We start from the raw sequence: 24,378 nt of genomic DNA, 5'->3' as shown, positions 1-24,378 counted from the left end.
TGTGTTGAGTTGTGTAAATGTAACAAATATTTTGTGTTTAATTTAGACAAACCTCGAAGTAATAATGGAAGATATGCTCGCTGCGTTTGATAACAAGAACCCATCTATCAAAGCAGAAAGCGCTACTTTCCTGGCTCGAGCGCTGTGTCACACGCAACCAGCCGCTTTCAACAAGAAACTAATGAAGGCGTATGTCGCGAGCTTGCTAAAGCTATTGGAAAGTGCTGGTAAGGGCTGTTTCTTTTTCTAATGATATATTAAAGAGAGATAGATTATATTTCTTGGAAATTTTCTACCAAATATGCTTTTTGATAAGATTTTAAAACCATTGTGAAACCAATACTATTGAGGGTGGGTATACAATTATATAATTTTTAATTCTGTTAATTTGAAATCAAACATAATTTCAAGAACCAAAACGCTTCTCTAAGCAAGATGGCGTGGCAGTCCCTATGACAAACCATTCCAGTAACACGTGAAAAGATTTTGGTTTTTACGTGTTTATCATTATTAACTTACACAAATACATACATTTTTGCCATCAAAAACAGCTACCGGCAAAATTTTACCCAAAAATAGTTATTTAGTAACTATTAAATAGATTAGAAAACATTATATTAAATGTCAAGTATATATTTCTTTAAGAATTAATAATATGTTAGTAAAATAGAAGTATTAGATAGGAATTTTATTTTAGAACTTGAGTGGAGGTAGAATTTAGCAACACGTGTATGTATTTGCGTAAGATTAGAATATGTATTTAAAATTATGTATTATATAATCCATACTGCATTTTTATATCGGTCCTATTTCAGTTTAAGTTTTATGCACTTTTATGCTTTTTCATAACGTCCTTATATATATTTTCATTAAGAATTTGTTTATTTTTATACAGTAATTATGTTAACTGCGATGTTGTGCCGTAAAAAGCTTTTAATGTAATTATTTTATACCTAATCTATGTTTGTACTGAAGAAAACAATAATCCCATTGTTATAAGAGGATCATGTTTCTTTTGCGTCAATGTATAAACTTCTTACTGAACTTGTCTTAATACAAATATAACATAGTTATTTTAATATGAATTAGTCAAGAGGATTCAATTAGCATTTTTATTCATTTTAATAGCCGTATACGTGAAATACATTTGTTACGCAAGTGACAATATATATGTATGTAGATTTTAATTTTTATTATTGCTTAAATATTATAAATAAATGTTGAGTACAAGAACACCAAAAGCCATTTAAAACATAGAGCAATAATTTTTTTTATAATATACTAGACCGGCCAAGCGTTGTTGTGGCTAAGGTTTTTGTTATATTACATAGTAGCAAACTATTCAAGGGAAACGGTAGGAGAACACCAGTCATGAGGACCACCATGCTTTTTTGGTGGTTATGCCATTAAATTGTAGCTTATGTGAAACGTTGGTACTTTCAACACAGCGCCATCTGTTAGAATTGTGACTATCAAATAATAAACAAATATTTTGCAATAAAATAATATTGCGGGTATAAATTGAGATGTAAGCTATCCTATCTTTTAAGTTGAACCAAACTAAACACGGTGTGCAAATTTGATTGAAATCAGTTCGGTAGTTAAGGAGTCCATAGCGGACAAACAACGTGACACGTAATAATTATATATATTAAGATATAGCAAATTAACTATCTTAAATATATGGAGCCGAATAATAATAACTCTTCAGGTTGTCCAATACCTTTTTTATAAGACCAAGCAATTTTGAATTACAAAAAAATGATTTTTATAGATCCGGCAGTTAGAGATGCTGCGTCAGAAGCATTAGGTACGGCAACTAAGCTTGTGGGTGAGAAGAACATTGCTCCACATATCGGGAAACTGGACAATTTGAAAGAGCAGAAAATTAAAGAATTCGCTGATAAGGTGTGTAGAAGTTCTCTAACCTTGAGTTTATATTAAATATTTAATATTATTCTAAGTTATTGATAATATAATATTGGTTTACTTGATAATATTTATTGCATTATAGAAAATTAGTGACGCCTGATATCGCACGAGTTACTCATCACAGTCAGTGCAACGTTTTTTACTATAGTCTAAACTCTTTATAACGAATTTTAAGGGACCGAGCATTATTATCTTTATAGACAGGATACGTTATAGGGAGGGAAGAATTAATGTATGGGTATTGGGTTAAACCAAATAAAAAAACTTGTTTTTACGTTATGGAGAGTTTTCTTTATACCGAATGACGTTATAAAGAGTTTACACTGTATTCAATATGAAAATTTGGTTAGAGTTAAATATTTATAAATTCCAAAACATAGTTCTGTCTCTTTCCAAAACAGCGTGAATAGGATTTGTCAAAAAGAGTCAAGTTACTTTATAACAATAACGGTACAAATACGAATCTCATTCGTTGATACTTCTGGTTTTATTAAGATCGAAACCAATGTCCTTTTATGTATATATTGTTAATTTCTAGCAGTCCTTTCTCTTTTTACTATAGCATGGAAATTGATAGAAAGAGACAAAAATATGAAGGAAAGGGCTAGTAGTTCTAGGTAAAAGTGGTAATACGAATCTCAAATCTTGCAAAATGGAGCCAAAGTTATGTTCCATTGTAATCTTAGCATTTAATTTAAATACAGGGTATGCAGAAAAATATTTGTCACAACTGTTTTGTTGGTTCAGGCGGAGATTAAAGTGAAGGTAGCTGCCCCCAAAAAGGATTCGAAGCCTAAAACAGCAGTAGCCGGAAAAGGAGATGCCAAATCAACCGCCGGATCATCACAGCCTAAACCTGTGAAACGACCTCAATCTGGTATAGTCTTTATATAATATTAATATTTTTTTTAAGTAACAGCAAAGTAAAATGCGTATTATAAAGTTTAATGAAAAATCTATTGCTGGACTAATATGCCGATTTTATTTATCACACATTTTAAATATTATTTCGCAACTAGACGTATTTAAATATTATTTTGCAACTAGAAACATTTTAATATTATTACGCAACTAGAAACATTTTAATAATATTACGCAACTAGAAACATTTCAATATTATTTTGCAACTAGAAACATTTAAATATTATTTTGCAACTAGAAACATTTAAATATTATTTTGCAACTAGAAACATTTAAATATTATTACGCAACTAGAAACATTCAAATATTATTTTGCAACTAGAAACATTTAAATATTATTTTGCAACTAGTAACATTTAAATATTATTTTGCAACTAGAAATGTAGTAGAAGAGTAAGACGCCCAAATTAATGAATTGTGACAAATAAACATACTAAAATATGAATGCTTTTAATTTTAGTCAAGAAACCCGTAGCAAAGAAAGCGCCAGGCAAAGCACAAATATCTCCGCCTAAAGAGCAAGAACTGTCTCCTGAAGAGGTGGACGCTAAGGCTGAAATGTTATTTGCACCGGATGTATTATCTGGTAAGTATTTTTAAGGCTCTATAATTATATTTAACTCATTTTTTAAGAAATCCCTTAAAACTCAGGTTTTCAGCGAAATTTTGCGGGGTCAGTCTGTTTTCTTTTGACTCCAGATTTATAGTGCTTATTACTAGTGCATACATTTTTATTATAATTAAGTATTCTATGTTTAAATAATAATTACACTAATTAAATCATGACTTAGACTAGAAATGCTATGAATTTCGTACAATGTTGTATGGTAGCACTAAGTACAACTTCCGTACGGTAAATCACGTTAGACCCATCACAATCCAACGAAACGTTCGTTGTTTAATTGGTGACCAAAACCATAGTAAGGAAATCGGCTTATTTATGTCAAAATCCTACGCCGTATGTCAGTATGGGGTTTACAAGGGTTTTTTCCCGGGCCGTGGGAAGAACTAGCTAGATTGAATCCATCCTCTATCTGTACAGATGGAGGAATATTTATTCATACTAACTTTTTACTTATTTTAACTTAATTCTAATGCTTAGTTTTTATTAATTTCATACCTGATGGGTCAATTTTAAACAGCAATTACACACAAGGGTTACCAGCTCATATAAGCATATGTTGTGTATTGGAAGCAATGTATATCTAAAGTTTCGTATTAATATAATGTAAATTGTTACGCGCTTTACATGGAAACGTGTAGAATATGATATGCCCTAATTAGTGTCATCAAAGGCTTCCTACTTACAAGCGATTAATGGTTTCTTAACAAATAACCACCAGAACATCTTTTCTTAAGAAAATGATATAATATGTTCTAAAGAAAAGAGCGTACCAATTCTTGAAAGGCCGGCAACGCACTTGCGAGCCTTCTGGCATTGTGAGTGTCCATGGGCGGCGGTATCACTTAGCATCAGGTGAGCCTCCTGCCCGTTTGCCTCCTATTACATAAAAAAAAATGTATTTGCGTCATTATCTACTAGGTTATGGGTCGGATCTACTGTAAATAATACTCTAAATAAGAGACGCTGCCTTAGATAAAACGCTTTCATATATTTATTTAATAAATTGGGAAGCCATAAAATAAATTAGCGTTTACAATTTCGGTAAATAATAAATTTTTCTTCGCCTCAGTATTTTTGCATTTTAGCAATTTTACATAATATTAAAGCTGAGTCTAATGTATAGAAGTTCTGTGACCAGTCTTTCATCGCAAATCTAAAATATTCAGCGCTGTACAAAATACTATATACATATCATATATATATACTAAGCTCAAATAACAAAAAAAATAACAGTATGTTGTAGTTGTACCCTTACACAAGGATATGTGAATTAAACACGTGTGTGAATTAATTTAATGATATATAATCATAATTCGTATGGGATAGAACAAAAGGAAATGTTTCCCTATTTCCAATAATCTACCAAATACAGGTTTTAATTATATAAATTATATCTAATACATTATTAGTATTAGATATAATTATTTTTAAATGTATTTGTCGCGTTCCTGACAAGACTTATTGTTAATTAATACAAAGCACAGTGGTTTTCAAACTGACCATGATTTAGATTGTATTATTCCGTGAAATAAATAATAATTTAAAATTGTATTTCCAGGCTTAGTAGATGCCAACTGGAAGACTCGTCTCACTGCGGTCCAATCCTTCCATTCAACTATACAAGGCCTTACTGTACAAGATACGAACGCACAAGTCCTGTACCGAAGTCTCAATAAGAAGCCAGGCCTTAAGGATACCAATGTGCAAGTGCTCAAAGCCAGGTTGGAAGCTTGCAAGTATGTTACAGAAAACTTCCCTGTCTCTACGTAAGTATACTTAAATTTCGATAGTTTCCTTTCTAAAGAGTGTACCTATATACTCGCTAGTGTTTATAATAAAAAGCCTTTAATTCGAACAATAGAGTATATAAAAAAATCTGTATAAGATAAAGAGTATAGAGAGTGGCCGTTCTCACCCATGCTTTCCCACGGTGTCACTCTCTTTACACTCACTAGTATTATTGAAAAATATTATGGTTAATAAATAAAAAAATATTTTTGAAAAAATTACAATAAAAAAGTAAAAAACCAATCTAATTCGAGTAAACAAATTATAAATCTACAAATCTAAATGATTATATTACTCTGTTTTTATATATATGTGTGTATACTTTCGTATCACACTTTAAAAAAATACCTGTACTGTAATAATATTAAACATAAAAAAAGTACACACACAGTTTATTACCAGTTCTTCTCTTCCGTTCTACGCCCTTGATTTGAGAACTGGCAGTAAATGTAAAATTAGAAGCATTTAATGTATATTTCTTTTTTGACGTTCATAAGACGTGTACATTGTGTAATCTATATGAGCAAATGATTTTGACTAACCTTCAAAACAGTGTCATTAGATTTCTAGTAAACCATTTTAATTGCTCGTTTATTCATTAGGATAGCCGCAGACGCGGTACTCTTAGACGTTGTGACTAAACTGGGTGAAGCATCCTGTTCAGCTATATCAGCTGATTGCTTGACCTTGTTAGCTGATGGCTGTGGTCTAGAACACGTTGTAAATGAGGGTTTGGGCTTCGCTATGGACTCGCAGAAGAATCCCAAAGTCCAGTCAGAGATGTTCAATTGGATGACCAATGCTATAAAGGAGTTTGGATTTTCGTAAGTATTCTTTAGATACATTCTTCATATTTATAGTAAATTGATATACGTAGTAGTTATTATCATTTAAAACATGTTTTGTTAAGTAAATAATGATGGATTAATACAATTGCTCTCATATAAAAATACTTTTTTTGAAAACCCCCTGTATTATAACAATGGTATGTATTAAAGATAACAAGAAAACGATGCATGTGTACTGTAAAAAAATGTATTTAGTAATTTTGCTGTAGAGGTAGGATTTTTATTATTATAATTTTAAACTGTAGTGTTTGGTTAAATACACTTGATATCTAAAATTAAATTATTATTATTCAAACCCCATTTTCAGAATGAACATAAAATCCATAATAGCCCACAGCAAGAAGGCGCTATCGGCTACCAATCCCAATGTTAGGACATCCACAGTCAACTTCCTCGGAGTTTTGTCCTTGTATGTGGGGCCATCACTGCTTAACCACTTCGATAGTGAGAAACCCGCCACAAAGCAGCTGATCAGTTTGGAGATGGACAAATACGCGAATAGCACACCCCCGACGCCCACAAGGCAGGTCGGACGTGTCAGTAAGGTAAGCACTCTTAGGGTGATATTCAGAAACGAGACTTAGTTCGTTTCGTGGATGACCAATCCCTTTACGAACGGCTAGATCTCTAGGCGTTGCGTAGAGATGTGGGGTCAATCTGCACCTTTGGGAGCGTTCAAGTGTTACGTAACGAATTTTGGGGGGGGGATTGAATTACGCGTTATTGTTAATATTATTTTCGACTTTCCAGTACTTTACACCACATAATGGTAACTTTTAGGTATAAAGTCACTAGGTAAACGTTTTACTATACTTGGGTACAGAAAAGCGTTACAGCGCGTTACATGGGGGGGGGGGGGGGGGGGTGTCAATAATCTCCAAAAATTGCGTGACGAAATACTTGAACGCTTCCTTTAGCGCATTTACTATGGAGGGTGTTTAGAGGAGTTGTTCAAACTCACCTGCTGAGTTTCAGCGTCGGACCACCGTAGCACCTTGGCGTGCGTCGTTCTATTTGCCTATATATATATAAAATTCTCGTGTCACAATGTTAGTTACCATACTCCTCCGAAACGGCTTGACCGAGTCTTATGCATTTTTTTAATCATATTCAGTAGGTCTGAGAATCGGTTACTATCTATTTTTCATACCCCTTAGTGATAAGGGTTGTCCACCCCTCACATTAAATTTTTATTTTTTGGACGAAAGATTTAATATTTTTATAATGTGCCATTAAAAAATAAATACAACCCTTAATTTTCACCCCTCGTCAACCCCTATTTTTTATTATAGTAGACAGTTATTTTTATTGAACTAAAAAAATGTTTCCTAGAAATAATATACATGGCAAAACGACGTTTGCCGAGTCAGGTAGTATATATATATTATTTCCGCACTCTACAAAACACAAACGCACGCACTTACAAATACGACAGACAGTGCCCATGGGCGGTATCATCAAGTGAACCTCCTGGCGTTTGCCCCTGTTCTTGATAAAAAACTGATTTCCGTACTAATTCCGTAATCCAGTAGATTTTCGACGTACAATCTTCCAATCTTACTTCTGTTCGTCAAAAATCTATTATCTATGTCCTATGAGCTAAGTCTCTTTCGTGAATCTTACTCTTAGTTTAAAGGTAATTGCGAAATAGATTATAAAATACAAAACATTAACTTTAATATAAAAAATGAGACGGACACAAATTTAAATCAACAAATGATTAATATTTAAATGTTTGTAATTTGCAGTCCGCAAGCAAAGGGTCAATGGGTGACGATTGGGGTGAGACATATGAAGACGCGACGGAAGATGAACCCCCCGTAGTGGAGGACACGCGTGCTAGAACAGACCTAGCACCGCTCATCACTGATGCGCTGGTGGCAGAAATTGCTGATAAAAATTGGAAGGTAAGTCTTTTCAGAATACAAAAAAGTAGAAATTGTGTTTTCATATGAAACTACATGACCGGACAGTCCCGTAATATAACCCTTCAAACGAACAAAACTTCTAATTATTCAGTTATTATACTCTGATTTTTAATTCCGTAGAATTCTGACATTTCCTAAGTATTGCTACTTGTTGTTCCCCACCGAAAAAGGGACAAATTTGACTTATTTGAGGGCAATAAAAAAATGCTACGTATGTTTTAGGTTTTACCTACAAAAAGGTAAATAAATATTTACTTACTCAAGTGATCTAATACAATAATAAGAAATATTTCAATATCACGAACAATATATCGAATTATCTTTAATTAGGTACTTTATTTCATTCTTTAGCTGGCATCACTGCCTACTAATAGCGGGTTTAGTAAACCTTTAAAAAAAAAAAATGCTATCTTTTCTTGTGCGTTTTAACTGTTTCTGATGAAAAGGAACGTAATTATCACTCGCCGTAAAACACTTAATAAAATGGATACATTCACTAACGATTAAAATGTATGTATAGACTCAGATGTTCAGAGTCGTATTGAAATTGATAAATGGGCCTGGTCAAAAAGGTTCGCGAAACGTCGGATAAATTTAAAATTATGTTAAATAGTTGTAAATTTATAATAATACATAACTTCAATCCGGTCAAAATAGTGTTTTATTCAAATGAACATAAGTTATGTTAATCAAAGACAATACATCAAGTATATTTTGACCTTGTCTTGTCCGATACAGTCATGACTGATCTTAATACTCAGCAATTTATGACGGCCCGTTGGTCTAGTGGTTAGTACCCCTGACTGCGAATCCATGGGTCCCGGGTTCGATCCCCGGCTGAGACAAACATCGATGTGATGAGCATTTGGTGTTGTGCTTAGGTCTTGGGTGTTTAAATATGTATTTATATGTGTAAGGTATATCTATGTATTTATATGTGTTAGGTATATCTATGTATAATATGTATGTATATCCGTTGCCTAGTACCCATAACACAAGCTTCACCAGCTTAGCATGGGACTAGATCAATTGATGTGAATTGTCCAATCATAAAAAAATAAATAAATAAAAAATCCAAATTTTTCAAGGTTCGAAACGAAGCCCTAGAAAAATTAAAGGCAATAATCTCGAATTCATCACCTATCAAACCAAGTTTGGGAGAATTGCCTTCAGCCCTCAATGCGAGGTTATTGGACTCTAATTCGAAGCTGGCCCAATGCGCACTGCAGATTTGTGAATTAATTGCAACAGCTATGGGTCCGAAGTGCAAACAGCACGTAAGGACTTTTTTTCCAGGATTTTTTCAAGGTGAGATTTATATACTGTTATTTTATCCCAATAATAACATTAATTTCTATTCTACATCAAAATAATGGCAATTCTGAATAAATTATATGTAGATGAACATTTAACTATAACAAGTTGTAAATTATTTATTGGTATAAAAAACAAATCTTTCAAAGAAATCTTGATGTCTGGAATTTAGAACCTCTAAAATACATCGACTTGGAGATTTATTAGGTGGTTTCCCTACAATGTTTATATTTTCCTTCGTCCAAAGGGATTTGTTTTGAAAACTACAACGTAAATTTTAATTTTTAAATTGTATTTCAACTAGAAAGAGAGATTTACAATGATGTTTAAAAAAAATTCTTTAACTAATGTTACAAATTATTTTCAGCTTTCGGTGATAGTAAGCAATGGATTCGTACGTCCGCGATATCGTGCGTGGACGTTTGGTGCGGACAAGCCGGGTACGCGGTCGCCTTTGATGGCGAAATGGTATTTGATGCTTTGAAAAACGGATCTCCAGTGCTCAGAGCTTCCTTGTTCCAGTGGATGGCTGATAAGTTGCCTAATTGTAAGTTGATTTAGATATTTATAACTCTACATTTGTTACAATTAAGTTAAAGTAGGTCGTAAAAGATAAGAAATTACGTAGTACGTCGTAGGGTCGGGGAAGAACAAAAATTTTTTTTTAGTGCTAACTTCTCGGGCTTTATCTAGAGTTTTTTAAGCGCGTTGCCACGTACCCTATTAAATGCCTTTTTTTCGAAAATGTTATGTTTTGTTAGAAGGCTTTTGAAAAAATTGTTAACTATTCATTCATATTCTATTTGATATTTTGATTTGATAATGATTGATATTTTGTCATATCATTTCCCAAATGAGACAAAAGAATGAATATTTAAAACACTCGGTATTTCAGAATGATACAATTCCGTTTACGTTACATTTATTTTAAAGCTACTACGCTACGCTACTAAATACGCTAATAAATCACTCTTTCAATAAAGGCAAAATCTGATAAAATGGTTGGTATCGCACCATACCATCTGGGGCCCGTGGCAAATTCTTTTGATGGGGCCCTATCAGTAAAAATCGTCACGTTGTACTCAGTTTAATGAACTTTTTCAGAATACTCAATTACATGTTGTATATGTCTGTCAAAGGCCTCCTCTCTTAGGCGATAGGTAATGGTCTGTAGTCCCCACTCTGGCCCAATACGTACTGGAGACTTGCATAGAACATAATATCTCTTGGGCAGGGCCCTCTTGGGACGGGGCTCGTGGAATTTTGCCAGCCCCGCCTATTGTTACGCCACTGTGTATTGCATGTTTCAATTAATAATGATAGTAACATCGTTCTAGTGCTGGCGTCAAGCAATTGCGACGAAAAAACATGCGAAATGTTTTTACACGCTTTGTATTATGTATGTATGTAACCGACTCCTTCAGACTCGATTTTGACCCACTTTAAACAGACAGATTTAATTCAAACTTTGTACACTTATAAAGAATCAGCGACAATATAATAATTTCATAGGTTTATCTCGAAAAAACAATAAAAAAAAATTTAAGTCCTCAAAACAATACGATTAAATTGAGACAACACGTATTGCTGCTAGGACTAAAAAGTGGAACATAAATATAGTTTAAAAAAACTATAAAACACGCTTTTAAAGCACATCAAACTAAAAAGTGAAAAATAATTCCTAATTTAGATAGACGAAAAATATGGCACAGAGCGGCGCCCCACGCTTTTTCACAATATTACTAGTATTTTTTGTTTATTACCATTTTCAGCCTTAATTAGGAATTATTAATAAAACAACTTTGAAGGATGTAAACGCGAATTTATTACATTATTTACGTAACTTGAGTAAACCAAAAGCAATAACTTATGCTAAATGTTATGATTTTTTCCAGTACCACCAAAATCATTCCCCCGAGAAGAGCTCTCTGTATGCATACCAATATTATTCGCGTGTATAGAAGATCGCGCCGCGGACGTCCGGAAGGCCGCCGCAGAGTGCGTACTGCCTTTTATGTTGCACCTCGGATACGACGCCATGCACAAACAAGTCGATAAACTCAAGGTAATATTTGTATACTATTCTTAGTGGTTTCAAGAGTTAGGAACAGATGGTGCTAAGCTAAGATGGCGCTAGTTGCATAGGAAATTAATATTTAATGTTTTAAAATTACTGATAACGTGAATAAAATATAAAAATTATCAAGAGTTTAAAAACATTATCCATTATAAAGAGACATGAAATCATCAATTTCTAATGCTCATTGCGATATTTAGTAGAAGCAATATTTTTAACAGAGATATATGAAAGTAATTATTGGTTAGTTCAATTGATTTGTCGATGTTTATCGCGAATCCATATTATATAAACGTGAATCTTAATATATTTTTATTTGAATTGTAAAGTTATTCTTTAATATCTTTTATTTTTTTTGGTAATAATCAATATTTATCGCAATAAAAATTAGTTTTTATAGTATGAAATATTTTTGTTTATAGCCGGGATCGAAATCAGTTGTTCAAGCGGCATTAGAGAAAGCGAGGCCCAACTTGCCAGTACAACCTTTACCAACTAAGGAAAAGGGGAAGAGTGACCCACGAGCATTGAAATCCGCTGGCGCTAAGAAAGAAGTTGAGAAGAAAGGGACTCTCACCAAAGCCAAGGTAAGAATGTCCTGTTAACTTGCTTAGTGCGTTTTTGCTTATTTTGTTGTATCATGATTTTATATTGTCCGAAGCTTTCCTTGATAAATTGAGAAATAAGGAGAAGTTTTCTACTTGAACCAGTAGTTCACAGTTAAGCTAATAAATTGGGGCCACATTTATTAAAATAATTGGTATATTTTATATACGCGTTAAAAAAACAAGTCTTGGGCGAAACTATTCTTTCAGCCGTTTTTTTTTTAATTGTAGAATTTTATTTATTAGTTTATTACAGTTTTTTAATAATTATTATTACTATATAAACCAATTGCAACCTATTAATATAACTTGGAAGTGCTGTACATAATGTCAATTAAAAGAAATGTTAAATGAATTTTTGTTCTAGAGCACGGTAAAGCCATCGTCGGCATCAAATCGTGGGAAGAAAGAGGATGACGATTGCACACCGCTTTTACCCAACAATAATGCTAAGAACCAGAGGATTGTTGATGATCAGAAATTAAAAGGTAAAGTCCACGCTGATTATGAAAATCTATATTTTGAATTCAGTATTGACGGTGTTTAAACCTAGATTGTAACTTACCTAAGACTGAAAGATTTGGTGCATCCGTCAGTTAGTTCTTTAGTTAAATAAGGAAGGAAAAAGCTTTTATTGTTTATAATTACGTGTTTTGGGATATATATTTTTGTAATAAGTTCGAATGAATTTTATTTATTTTTTTTGTATACAAAAAAAAGTTAACATTTAAGAAAAAATATGTTTATTATGGAATATAAGATGCAGTTATAACTTATTCCACGTCATTAAATTTTAATCGGTAGACATCCCTACTCATCGGTAGAGGGTGTAGGCCGAGAGAAAGAGCCGCCGTAAAAAACTCTCGGTACTCTTTTAAAATAGCAAATTATCAAACAACACTTATTTTAAAACAAATATCGCAAATTAATTAGAAGTAGCCTGTCTAGCACTAGTCCCAGGCCCTTATATTAACTAGATAATCGTTAACTTTATAGTAAGCCTTTTTACATAGCTTTTCTTAATACATTTCTTAAATTTATTAAAAGGCAGAGATAAAAGAGCCTTTTCATTAAAGAAAAGTATCCCTTTTCCCAAAAAAGAATTACTAACTTTAGATAGTCTGGTACGGGGAAATTGCAGCCTGCGTTTATTTGTGGTGTAAACATAAACTGGACACGAGAATATTCCGAACTTTGAAACAAAAACACCTTTTTGCTACGTTACCTGATTGCTTAAGCGACTTTGACAATAGACGTCGAAATTCTTGTTACACATACAACTTCGTCCTAGATTGAAATATAAGTTAAATACACAAATATTTATTCATTTACAGTATTGAAATGGAATTTCACGACGCCGCGAGAGGAATTCTTTGACTTATTGAAAGATCAAATGAACAGTGCCGGATTAAACAAGCAACTTATTGCGAATATGTTCCACAACGATTTTAGGTATACATTGAAAAATATATGTTTAAAGAAAACACTTTTTTACCGGATTGAAGTTATGTATTATTATAAATTTACAAATATTTTACATAAATTTAAATTTAACTGACGTTTCGCGTGCTTTACAGCGTGCGTGGTCACGGTGACTGAATACAAAAGGTGTTGAATGTCAAATAAATGTATATATAAAGCTGTAGAAAAAGTTGTATTATCTGTATTTATTTCCCCGGAGTTGGTATCGACTATATACATATATATTATACTATAATAATACATAACTTCAATCCGTTAAAAAAGTGTTTTCTTTAAATGTCAATAAAAGACAATACTAAAATATATATAGTTTAAAGCTTTTCATTTAAAATTTAAGTATGTTTCAAGTTATTTAAATTCTATAATTCTACAAATCTGTCCCTGTTTTGAAGTGTTTCTGTGCAGTGTGACATACATGCATATAACAGTTAATACAGATAATAATGACCTTCAATTAAAATAAACAACAGAATACATTCTATTAAAAGTTTACTTAGCCCCAGATTCATAACAACTAAATCAGTCTAATTGCACATAACTTAAGTGGGTCATTCCACGTCAAATCGACCAATAGTTGGACTCGACCCCTTTCGATTTGGATAAATTTTGGTCAGAAGTTTTCTTTTATCCTATAACGAAGTTCTGCCAAAGGAAAAAAATTAAAAAAATTTTTTTCAAAAGTTATGCAAAATCCAAAATTTCACTATTTTCCATATTTTTTAAATTTATGTTTCAAAAATCTCGAAAACTATTGCAATTAAAAAAATCGCTTATGGTAAACTTCAAAGGGGATACTTGGGGCTATTAAAAAAAAAAATTCCAAAAAAAAATTTTGAAAAATCTCCAATTTGTGAAATTTTGAATTTTTGAAAATTGTCAAAATTGACCGTCGACAATAAATTTTTGGCTCAAATTTTTTTGTGTACTACCTTGTACCAATCTTAAAAGATCCTGAAATTTTTGGAATTGTGTTTTTTGTTTTTTCAAAAATATGAATTTTTGAAATTTGTAAAAAAAAAATTTTTTCTTAATTTTTTTTTTTTTTATTCAGTTTGGCTAATCGCGTAATTTTGATATTTTGAACAGTTGAAATTTCATTTAGTGGCATAATGATGAGAAAAAAAACATTAATGACATTTTTTGGGATCATTTTCAAAATAAAACTCGTAAAAAAAATTGTGGCGTCCTCGTCGTCATTGGTAGCTGAAATAGAAATTACCAAAATAAATTATAAAATTAAATTATTAAAAATGTACTTACCAACTTCTACGTATAGACCGAGTCTATTGTTCTCCGCGGCAGGCGGGGGGCGAGGCACGCGCATTCCACAGCGCGCTCCGCCACCAGTACGGCCCACGATTTCTTAAGCGACACACGTGCAACTCGCTGCCGACGCCGCGGTTTATTTTTTACGAATTATATACATCGTTGAGATCATACAAGTTTTATTATTATATATATAGTGTTATATAGTGTTTATACGACAACGCAAACACTTATAAAATGATACTGACACCTGTATTATCATTTGATGTTAAAGTAGAAGAAGTGGTGACATCTGTGGCGTGACGTTTGAATCTTTACGTGTAAGATAAAGTTAACCTTTCTGATTTTTATTTCGAAGACAGTCATCATTCTAAGTGTCTAGAAATAACTCTTTCTTCAAATTCTAAACTTATAACAATTATCTTATCAAGTGTTTAATTTGAGGACATTATCTAGTTAAAATTTTGAGTGCAGAAAAAATAAGAGATTAGTGATGGAAAATAAAAAGTGTTCGATTGGATTATTTAAGAATGAAATATGCTCTGAAGAAAAATTTATTAATTGCAAAGATTTTTCTGACGAAGATCAGATTACTCTGAATTCTAGAAGTGGTACAGATGTTAGTTTTATTTGCTCTCAACATGACAAACAGTATCGTATCAAATATACTTCAAATCAAAAATCTTGTGCTGATCCCTTTAAACTTCATGACAGTATAGTTCGTAAATCTTTGAGACCAGTCAGTTTAAAATTGTTCGAACAGTGTAAGATTAGGTTACCTTCCATTATACCGGGAAGTAAACTATGCATTTCGTGTACTAAAAGAGTCTATAGTGAATTACCAGAACATCAAAATGAAGTTGAAATATTTGAAAAAACTGTGAATGTCGAAGAAAGTCAACTAGTTGAGAGTGTCTCTGAAGATTCCGTTTCCAAATCATCAAAACCATCCGAAACACCTGACCAAGTAGGAACTCCAATATTAATTCAAAGCCTGGTGGACGAAAAAATGTCCTCTAATTTATCTGAGAACTTGCAGTTGTCAAATGTGACAACTTCAACATCTGAAATGTGCAGCTCAACCGGTGAAACTTTTACACCTACTGAAATACATCTAGATCGCCTTAATTCTATTGCCAAAATTTTTAATTTATCTCCTGTAAAAAAAAAAGATTTCGATCGATCAAAAACATACGCTCAACGGAAATATCATGAGATGACATCGAAACTGCAATCATGCTTTGAACATCTTATGGAAAATGATTCTGACACATTTAAAAATAAACAATTGAACATTGACGATACTCCTGAATTAACCGGAAAAGAAATAATAAATCAGCTAAAAGAAAAATTTAATAACTGCAGCAAAGTGAGTGAAAAATTACAGATTTTATCTGTTTTGCCTTTAAGTTGGTCAACAGAAAAAATTGTTGATGTTTTTGAAGCATCTACATACATGGTGAAAAAAGTAAAACAAAAAGTCAGTGAAGATGGCATTCTATTCACTCCACAAAGAAACAAAGGTCATTCATTATTAAAAACTACTGAAGAGAAAATTCAACAATTTTATCGAAATCAAGATGTAAGTAGAGAGTTACCAGGTAAAAAAGAATTTAAATCTATTCATGAGAATGGTCAACGGGTTCCAAAACAAAAACGGCTGATTTTGGGTAATTTAAATGAAATTTATCAATTGTTCAAGCAGAAATACCCATTTGAAAAAGTCAGTTTTTCAAAATTTGCTAGTCTGAGACCCCCTGAATGTGTTCTAGCAGGTTCATCTGGCACTCACGTAGTTTGTGTCTGTCTCATTCACGAAAATTTTAAACTGTCATTTCATGGTGCAAAACTTGACAAATTAAAATGTAGCGATGAAAGTCAACCGTTTTCTTCATATCGAGATTGCTTGAAAATGGTTATTTGTCCTCGGCCTACGAGTGACTGCTATTTGGGAACCTGTAGTAACTGTCCTGGCTCGACCAAATTAAGAAGAACGATCGAAAATATTTGCAATGATAACTTTGTAGATGAAATAACGTATAAACAATGGACTCAAGTAGATCGATGTTCTTTGGAAACGATTGTGAAATCAACTGATGATTTCGTTGATAATTTGGTAGAATCTATTCCAAAATTCCTTCAGCATGATTTTATTGCTCGTCAACAGGCTGAATTTTTTCAAACTACGAAAAATAATCTCGAAGTTGGACAAGTACTTGTTGTTGCTGACTTCTCAGAAAATTACTCATTTTTACTTCAAAACAGTGTCCAAGGAGCTTATTGGAATAATAGTCAAGCGACAATCCATCCATTTGCTTGCTATTATAGATCCATTGATGAAAATGTCGACAATATAGTACCTCTAAATTTGATAATCATTTCAGACAACTTGACGCATAATACAACAGCAGTTTATAGTTTCCAGGAAGTACTGACATCGTTTCTGAAAAATAAAATCCCAGACATTTCTAAAATAATTTATTTTTCGGATGGTGCAGCATCTCAATATAAAAATCGGTACAATTTGCTGAACTTGCTGCATCATGAGGAAGATTTTCAAATACCAGCGGAATGGCATTATTTTGCAACTTCACATGGAAAAGGTCCAAGTGATGGTTTAGGCGGAACATTAAAACGGAAGGTTGACAGAGCCAACCTCCAATCTAAAGCTGACGACCAAATTCAAACACCTGATGAGCTATTCCAATGGGCAAAAGAAAATGTTCACGGAATCAATTGTGACTTTGTTTCAAATGAGCAGATTCAGCGTACTCAAAAAAAACTTAACCAGAGATTTAAAAATGCTCTGCCAGTACAAGGAATCCGAAATTGTCATGCCGCTATTCCCATTTCAAGTGATGTGATGAGAGTAAAAACCTCATCCTCATCTGAGGAAGGAAAGGACTTCCGGTTAAAAAATACAGATATCTACGAGTTCGTTGAAGAACCATATATTAAAAGCAGGTAAAAATCTGAAATTTCTGTGTTAGTACTTTATCTATTTTTAAGTTTGGGTTTAAAGATTTAAGTCATATTATCATTTTTCAGGTTAAGAAAAAGAAAAGGAGCAACAACAGTAACTGAAGAATTGAAGAAAAAAAATTTTTCGTAACAGAATGTCAAGTAAACTTGCACGTAAAAAGCCCTATTAAATAAATTAATAACCAATAATAAACAAATATCATTAATGTTTTTTTTCTCATCATTATGCCACTAAATGAAATTTCAACTGTTCAAAATATCAAAATTACGCGATTTGCCAAACTGATTAAAAAAAAAAAAATTAAGAAAAATTTTTTTTTTAACAAATTTCAAAAATTCATATTTTTGAAAAAACAAAAAACACAGTTCCAAAAATTTCAGGATCTTTTAAGATTGGTACAAGGTAGTACACAAAAAAATTTGAGCCAAAAATTTATTGTCGACGGTCAATTTTGACAATTTTCAAAAATTCAAAATTTCACAAATTGGAGATTTTTCAAAATTTTTTTTTGGAAATTTTTTTTTTAATAGCCCCAAGTATCCCCTTTGAAGTTTACCATAAGCGATTTTTTTAATTGCAATAGTTTTCGAGATTTTTGAAACATAAATTTAAAAAATATGGAAAATAGTGAAATTTTGGATTTTGCATAACTTTTGAAAAAAAAATTTTTAATTTTTTTCCTTTGGCAGAACTTCGTTATAGGATAAAAGAAAACTTCTGACCAAAATTTATCCAAATCGAAAGGGGTCGAGTCCAACTATTGGTCGATTTGACGTGGAATGACCCAAGTATCTTTCGTCTCTTTCTGTCAAATTGTTTTGACGCTACGATTAAAAGAGACAGACAGTACTTAAGGTTTAACAGTGCAATTAATTGGACATAGACTAATTTTTAAGGGTGTTTTTAGTTTATTATACCATTTTCTTTACAGGTATCACTTAAAAGCAATAGAATCTCTCTCTGAAGACCTTCACGAAAATGGATCAGCGCTGACTGCTAATCTCGATTTAGTACTCAAGTGGTTGACACTAAGGTTCTTTGACACTAACCCTTCAGTGATTCTCAAGGGCTTAGAGTACATAAGCCAAGTATTTCAGTACCTAATTGATAGTGATTACACAATGGCGGAATATGAGGCAAATTGCTTCATACCATATCTTGTTCTAAAGGTATATATTTTGCAATTATAATAAATGCTTTTATATAGTATAGTAGCTGACCCAGCAAACGTTGTTTTGCCATGTATATTATTTGTAGGAAACATTTTTTTAGTTCAATAAAAATAACTATCTACTATAATAAAAAATAGGGGTTGATCGTAGAGGGGTGAAAATTAGGGGTTGCATGTATTTTTGTTATCACTTAGGGGTTTGAAAGATAGATAGTAGCCGATTCTAAGACTTACTGAATATGCATAAAATATTTCATAAGAATCGGTCGAGCCGTTTCGGAGGAGTATGGGAACGAACATTGTGACACGATAATTTTATATATTAGATATACTTTTAATATAATAGCTGTAAAATATTATTTTCATATAAATTGATAATTTCAGGTTGGTGACCCTAAAGATACAGTACGTAATGGCGTTAAGGATCTCTTCAGACAGATTTGCATTGTTTACTCAGTAACGAAACTATTTGGCTACTTGATGGAGGGATTGAAGTCTAAAAACGCTAGACAAAGAGCCGGTTAGTTTAAATTCAATCTATAAAAAAATTCGGCTCGAAGGACCAATTTTCACAAACCAAATATTTCGCTGTGATTACTGTAAAACGCAGTTGTACGTATGGCATGATTTTAGCGCAGTATATTTGATCAATTGAACAGATAGAACATTAAATATTGTTAAGTTTTTAAGGATATAGTACTTACTTTTTCTAGTGGGTATCTACATATAAGGCTACGGGCCTTATATGTAGATATTCTAGAACGTCAATCAAACTTAATTCTTTGTTGCTGTCAACCGTTTTGTCTATATAAGGTTTTGACATATTGGTCAGCGCTCAAGACGAGACAGTTGTATTTTTGTTACATTTTTACATTATTATAAAGGAGGCAACAAATTGAAATTAATTTGAATTTGGAAATGCAATTTATAGAATTTATTTCATATTATACTTAAATTTAATTTAAAAATTCCAATGTTTTAACTGTTAAGTTACTGTAATTCTACGCTCATGATATTGCCAGATTGATGCTTTCGAACTTATACATGTTTTAAATTTAGTTTACGTACATAATTTCTGTACCCAAGTATCAAGTACCATTATGTGGTGTAAATAACTGGAAAGTCGAAAATAATATTAACAATAACGCGTACTTCAATCCCCGCCCCGCATCGTTTTACAAAAGCCCCCCCCCCCCCCAACTTCGTTACGAATTTCCCCGACTTTTACCACATATAAAACTTTACAGAGTGCCTGGATTGCATAAACCATTTACTAGAAACATACGGATCCACGGTGATGTCTGGGGGTGGTGGGGGCGCGGCCTTAAGGGAAATGGCAAGGCTAATCGGGGACAGAGATAACGCCGTGCGTTCGGCCGCACTGAACTGCGTCACTACCGCCTATTTCCTTGACGGAGAGAAGATCTATAAGACTATTGGACAGGTATGATTTTATAAATTAATATATACTACTTGCAACCAAGTATTAAATTAATTTACTAAATAATTAGTATCGGTCTTCGTATAAAGATGTTGTATTCGTTTTTACAACAAACTTCCAAGCGAAATTAGAGAATTATCACTAAATAAATTCAAAGCCCTCGTTAAACGAAAATTAATCGGTTAAGTTTTTTATAAATTTGAGGAATACTTAAATGATCCTAATCCTTGGGATTGATTTGCTCCAGTTCAAACAATTTGTATGACAATACTTGGCGATTAAAAAGAGTGGCGGAAAGTTTCTTATCAGTTCTTCTTACCCGCTCTACGCCCTTGACTTGCGAACTGGTAGTTAATGTAAATTTACAATTAATTTAACTTGACAATTCGTAAGTGTACTTGTTTACCTACATGAATAAAGATATTTTGAGTTTGATGACATTCGAAGATAGATAAATAGATCTGAATGCTGTGGTGAAGTAAAAAATTGTTTGGATAATGATTGCATAACATTTTCAATAAACAAGCGGAATTAAATTAGTAATCAATTTTTTTTTGTGATGTTTAGGAAAACTGATACTACACTCGCCATTACATTACAATAAGTAATTTCCGAGCAGTGTTATATTATATAATTTAGCTTTAGTTTTATTTACAATGATTTTTCTGTAATCTTTGAATTTCGTTATGTGATCAAAATATTGTATGACGCAAATATACATTATACATATTGAATTACGAGACTATATTAATTTATTCTATTAAGATTTAATGTTTTTATAGTATAGAAAATTATAATAACATTTTAACTTATGCACTTTCAGATATCAGACAAGGATCTATCACTTCTAGAAGAGCGAATAAAACGCGCTAGTAAAACTCGCAGCGCAGAAGCTCGTCGGTCGATGGTGGTACCGCTTTCGGCCTGCGGAAAACCCATATTACAACAAGCACCTGAGGTAAAGAATTCTATAACATAATTTTGTTTTGGTGTATATCTAATATTAAAACGTACTTAATGTACTGGTTTTTGCAACAATTTATACTCCGGTCAATTTAGACATTCGAAGGTACATATATAACGGGAATGATGGGGAAGTTTTAAATATTATTTATAATGATGTTTTACAGATTTTCAGCTTGTTGGGACTTTATGTACCTTCACTCTCATTTTTTGGTCTAGATTGACCGGACTATTAGCGTTTTTTCAGATATTTGAATTAGAAAATTTTTATGGTCGTGGTTAGTTCAAAATCAGCGAGCGCTGCTAAAGATTTTCATACATTGTATACGAACGAATTGTTTGAAGTAAGAACTAAGAAGACCTTATAACAAATATTACGATACAGAACAATTATTTAAATAATTTTGTTTTCTGAATCTGATAGCTTTGTGTAGTATATATATATACAATTTGAATTAAAATGTTTTTTTTTCAAAAGGAAATTCAGGAAGAGATCGCTGTAGAGGCAACACCAGGAGATGACTATGAAGATGAAGAACCTGAGGAGCAACTTCCACCACCTGTCGTACAGTAAGATACAGATATTTTAAGAATTTTGTGTTTGTATTAAATACATCTAGTATCTATATAGGTGCGGTTACGACGTTTTAGAAATGTCTACTGATGACCGTGTTTGTAACCATGGTAAAAAAATACCACTATATTAAATTTAAATAAACTTAAAATGACATTTTACAGTTGATTGAGAGTAATCTGTATTAAAAAGGGTTATAGTGTAACCTGTAAATAATTATTAATTTTTCTATGTATATTTATATAAAAATGTACGTCTACTCGTGGTTTTTGGAATGATGAATTAATTTTGACTTTTTAAAGTTATCACTTAACAAACAAGTAATATATAGAATGATATTGACTATGAATAATTTGAAATGGTTTTAAAAGTCTTCAGTACCACTGAATAGTATTTCAATGTTATGGTATCCATATTGAAAATGCTATTTCAATCTCCTTTATATTTAATATAATAAAGAAAAAAAGAGATAAAAAAAAATTACTTAGCCCACTTACTTTTGCAGTCATGAGGAGCCACGAACGATAACCGGGCCGTTTGGATTAGACCCAGATTTCATAGCGCGACTGGACGCGGAGAAGCCGGTTCTACGAAGGCCGGATATTCCGGATATAGATCTGAAGTTCCTCGAGGAACCTGTGAGAATGGTCACTACTACGTGTGCCCCAAGGTAATTATTAAAAAAACGTCCTAAACTAACTAATTGAGGCATGCCTGTTTTCCTCAACCATACATACAACGCTGGGCCTTCGTCTAAATTTTTAATAATTCACGTTTATTTTAATTTCTATTCCAATTAAGAATGTCTTATTCAAACGTGTAGTACGACTACTTCCCTACTCCGGACGTTCGGTAACCACAGAATAAGCAAACTGAATAACCGTGGCACATGCGCGCTTACCTTTAAGAACATCGTTATATTTCTTTAACTGAAATTAAACAGGTTTTATATAAATTATAGGTGCGCGTGAGGCGAACACAGTGCAATAAAAGTTTCTAGACTATACTCTGATTTTTAATTCCATAGAATTCTGACATGTTGCTACTAAAAAAGTTCTCCACCAAAAAGGGACAAATTTGACTTATTTGAGGTCAATAAAAAAAACGCTACGAATTTTTTAGATTTTACCTACAAAAAGGTAATTCTAAATATTTACTTACTCAAGTGACCTAATACAAACATAACAAATATTTCAATATCACTAACAATATATCGAATAAACTTAAATTAGTCAGAATTCTACGGAATTAAAAATCAGACTATATGCAGTAGGAAGAAAAAGAAACTCCTTAAAGTCTTAACAATTATATTAAAATTAGCACAGAAGAAACAAAGTTAAAAGCTGAATGAGATGAAAGCAAATAATTTCATTTATATATTTAATAAAACCCTGTAAACTATATTTTACACAATGCAATCTCTTCTGTGGTGTAGGACACTCATACTAACATGAACAAGAAATATATGGATATAGTACAACATATTAAAATAAATTGGCTGTAATTTTTCACACTGAATCTCTCTCATAACAAGCGACAACAATTTTGCTTAAATAGAGGTATCGAGTTTTTGTTAAAGCAATAAATTATTATATTAGGTAATAGAGTATTTTTGAGCAGTGTTGGCCTAGTGGCTTCAGCGTGCGACTCTCATACCTGAGGTCGTAGGTTCGATCCCCGGCTGTGCACCAATGGACTTTCTTTCTATGTGCGCATTTAACATTTGCTCGAACGGTGAAGGAAAACATCGTGAGGAAACCGACATGTCTTAGACCCAAAAAGTCGACGGCGTGTGGCACTGGAGGCTGACCTACTTGCCTATTATATTTAAAAAATGATCATGAAACAGATTCAGAAATCTGAGGCCAAGACCTAAAAGAGGTTGTAGCGCCTCTAATGTTTTTTTTATTTAACACAGTATTTTTAAGATACATTTCATAAATTCCAGTTCGGTGGTAGCGATGTCCCCCAGGCAGCCAGTCAAGGCACATACATTAGCCTCCACACAGCCTTTGGTCACTGCCGTTGACGACTCGCAGATCGCGAACACCGTTCACTCCATTGCTAGCCCGGACCTAAACGTAAGGAAATACTTGTATAACTTGCATTAAAATGTGTATATTTTAAAGGAAAAGTTGAAATAATTGAACTTTAATTAATTTGAATTTTATTAAAATTTGGAGAATCATGTTTCAATATCTTCAAGGGAAATATACGTTATATCTTTAAAAAAAAACTATTCTTTGAAGGCAAAACGCATCCACAGCTTATAACACGTGGAAAATATGCGTAACAACAGATTTTCGCTTTTCGATTTTCGATTCTCTTCTGCCATAAGAACCCATAAGAACGATAATATGTTCATAGATACACAATACACATAGTATATATTTATAATACGTGTTTGATTTTCAAGATGTAAGTCTCTTCGATACTATCTGAAATCTCTATAATCTAAAA

General features: G+C 32.5%; 1 protein-coding gene across 1 annotated transcript in view; it reads left to right on the top strand.

The window, feature by feature from the left end:
• Positions 1–24,378, top strand: part of LOC125051530 (protein mini spindles) — a 41,697-nt gene that overhangs the window by 7,753 nt on the left and 9,566 nt on the right. The window contains exons 8-28 of the mRNA XM_047651911.1: positions 47–227; positions 1,775–1,908; positions 2,680–2,809; positions 3,314–3,439; positions 5,037–5,244; positions 5,869–6,090; positions 6,422–6,659; positions 7,863–8,021; positions 9,131–9,350; positions 9,724–9,903; positions 11,252–11,421; positions 11,856–12,020; positions 12,406–12,526; positions 13,373–13,490; positions 18,701–18,938; positions 19,325–19,460; positions 20,188–20,384; positions 21,205–21,339; positions 21,823–21,914; positions 22,424–22,588; positions 23,867–23,999. Coding sequence (XP_047507867.1) covers positions 47–227; positions 1,775–1,908; positions 2,680–2,809; positions 3,314–3,439; positions 5,037–5,244; positions 5,869–6,090; positions 6,422–6,659; positions 7,863–8,021; positions 9,131–9,350; positions 9,724–9,903; positions 11,252–11,421; positions 11,856–12,020; positions 12,406–12,526; positions 13,373–13,490; positions 18,701–18,938; positions 19,325–19,460; positions 20,188–20,384; positions 21,205–21,339; positions 21,823–21,914; positions 22,424–22,588; positions 23,867–23,999 — 3,468 coding nt within the window. The remainder of the gene's footprint in view (positions 1–46; positions 228–1,774; positions 1,909–2,679; positions 2,810–3,313; positions 3,440–5,036; positions 5,245–5,868; positions 6,091–6,421; positions 6,660–7,862; positions 8,022–9,130; positions 9,351–9,723; positions 9,904–11,251; positions 11,422–11,855; positions 12,021–12,405; positions 12,527–13,372; positions 13,491–18,700; positions 18,939–19,324; positions 19,461–20,187; positions 20,385–21,204; positions 21,340–21,822; positions 21,915–22,423; positions 22,589–23,866; positions 24,000–24,378) is intronic.

The sequence above is a fragment of the Pieris napi genome, chromosome 8 (assembly GCF_905475465.1).
Source record: "Pieris napi chromosome 8, ilPieNapi1.2, whole genome shotgun sequence".
Lineage (NCBI taxonomy): Eukaryota > Metazoa > Arthropoda > Insecta > Lepidoptera > Pieridae > Pieris > Pieris napi.
The sequence above is the reverse complement of the archived record's forward strand: the minus strand, read 5'-3'. Positions and strand labels throughout refer to the sequence as shown.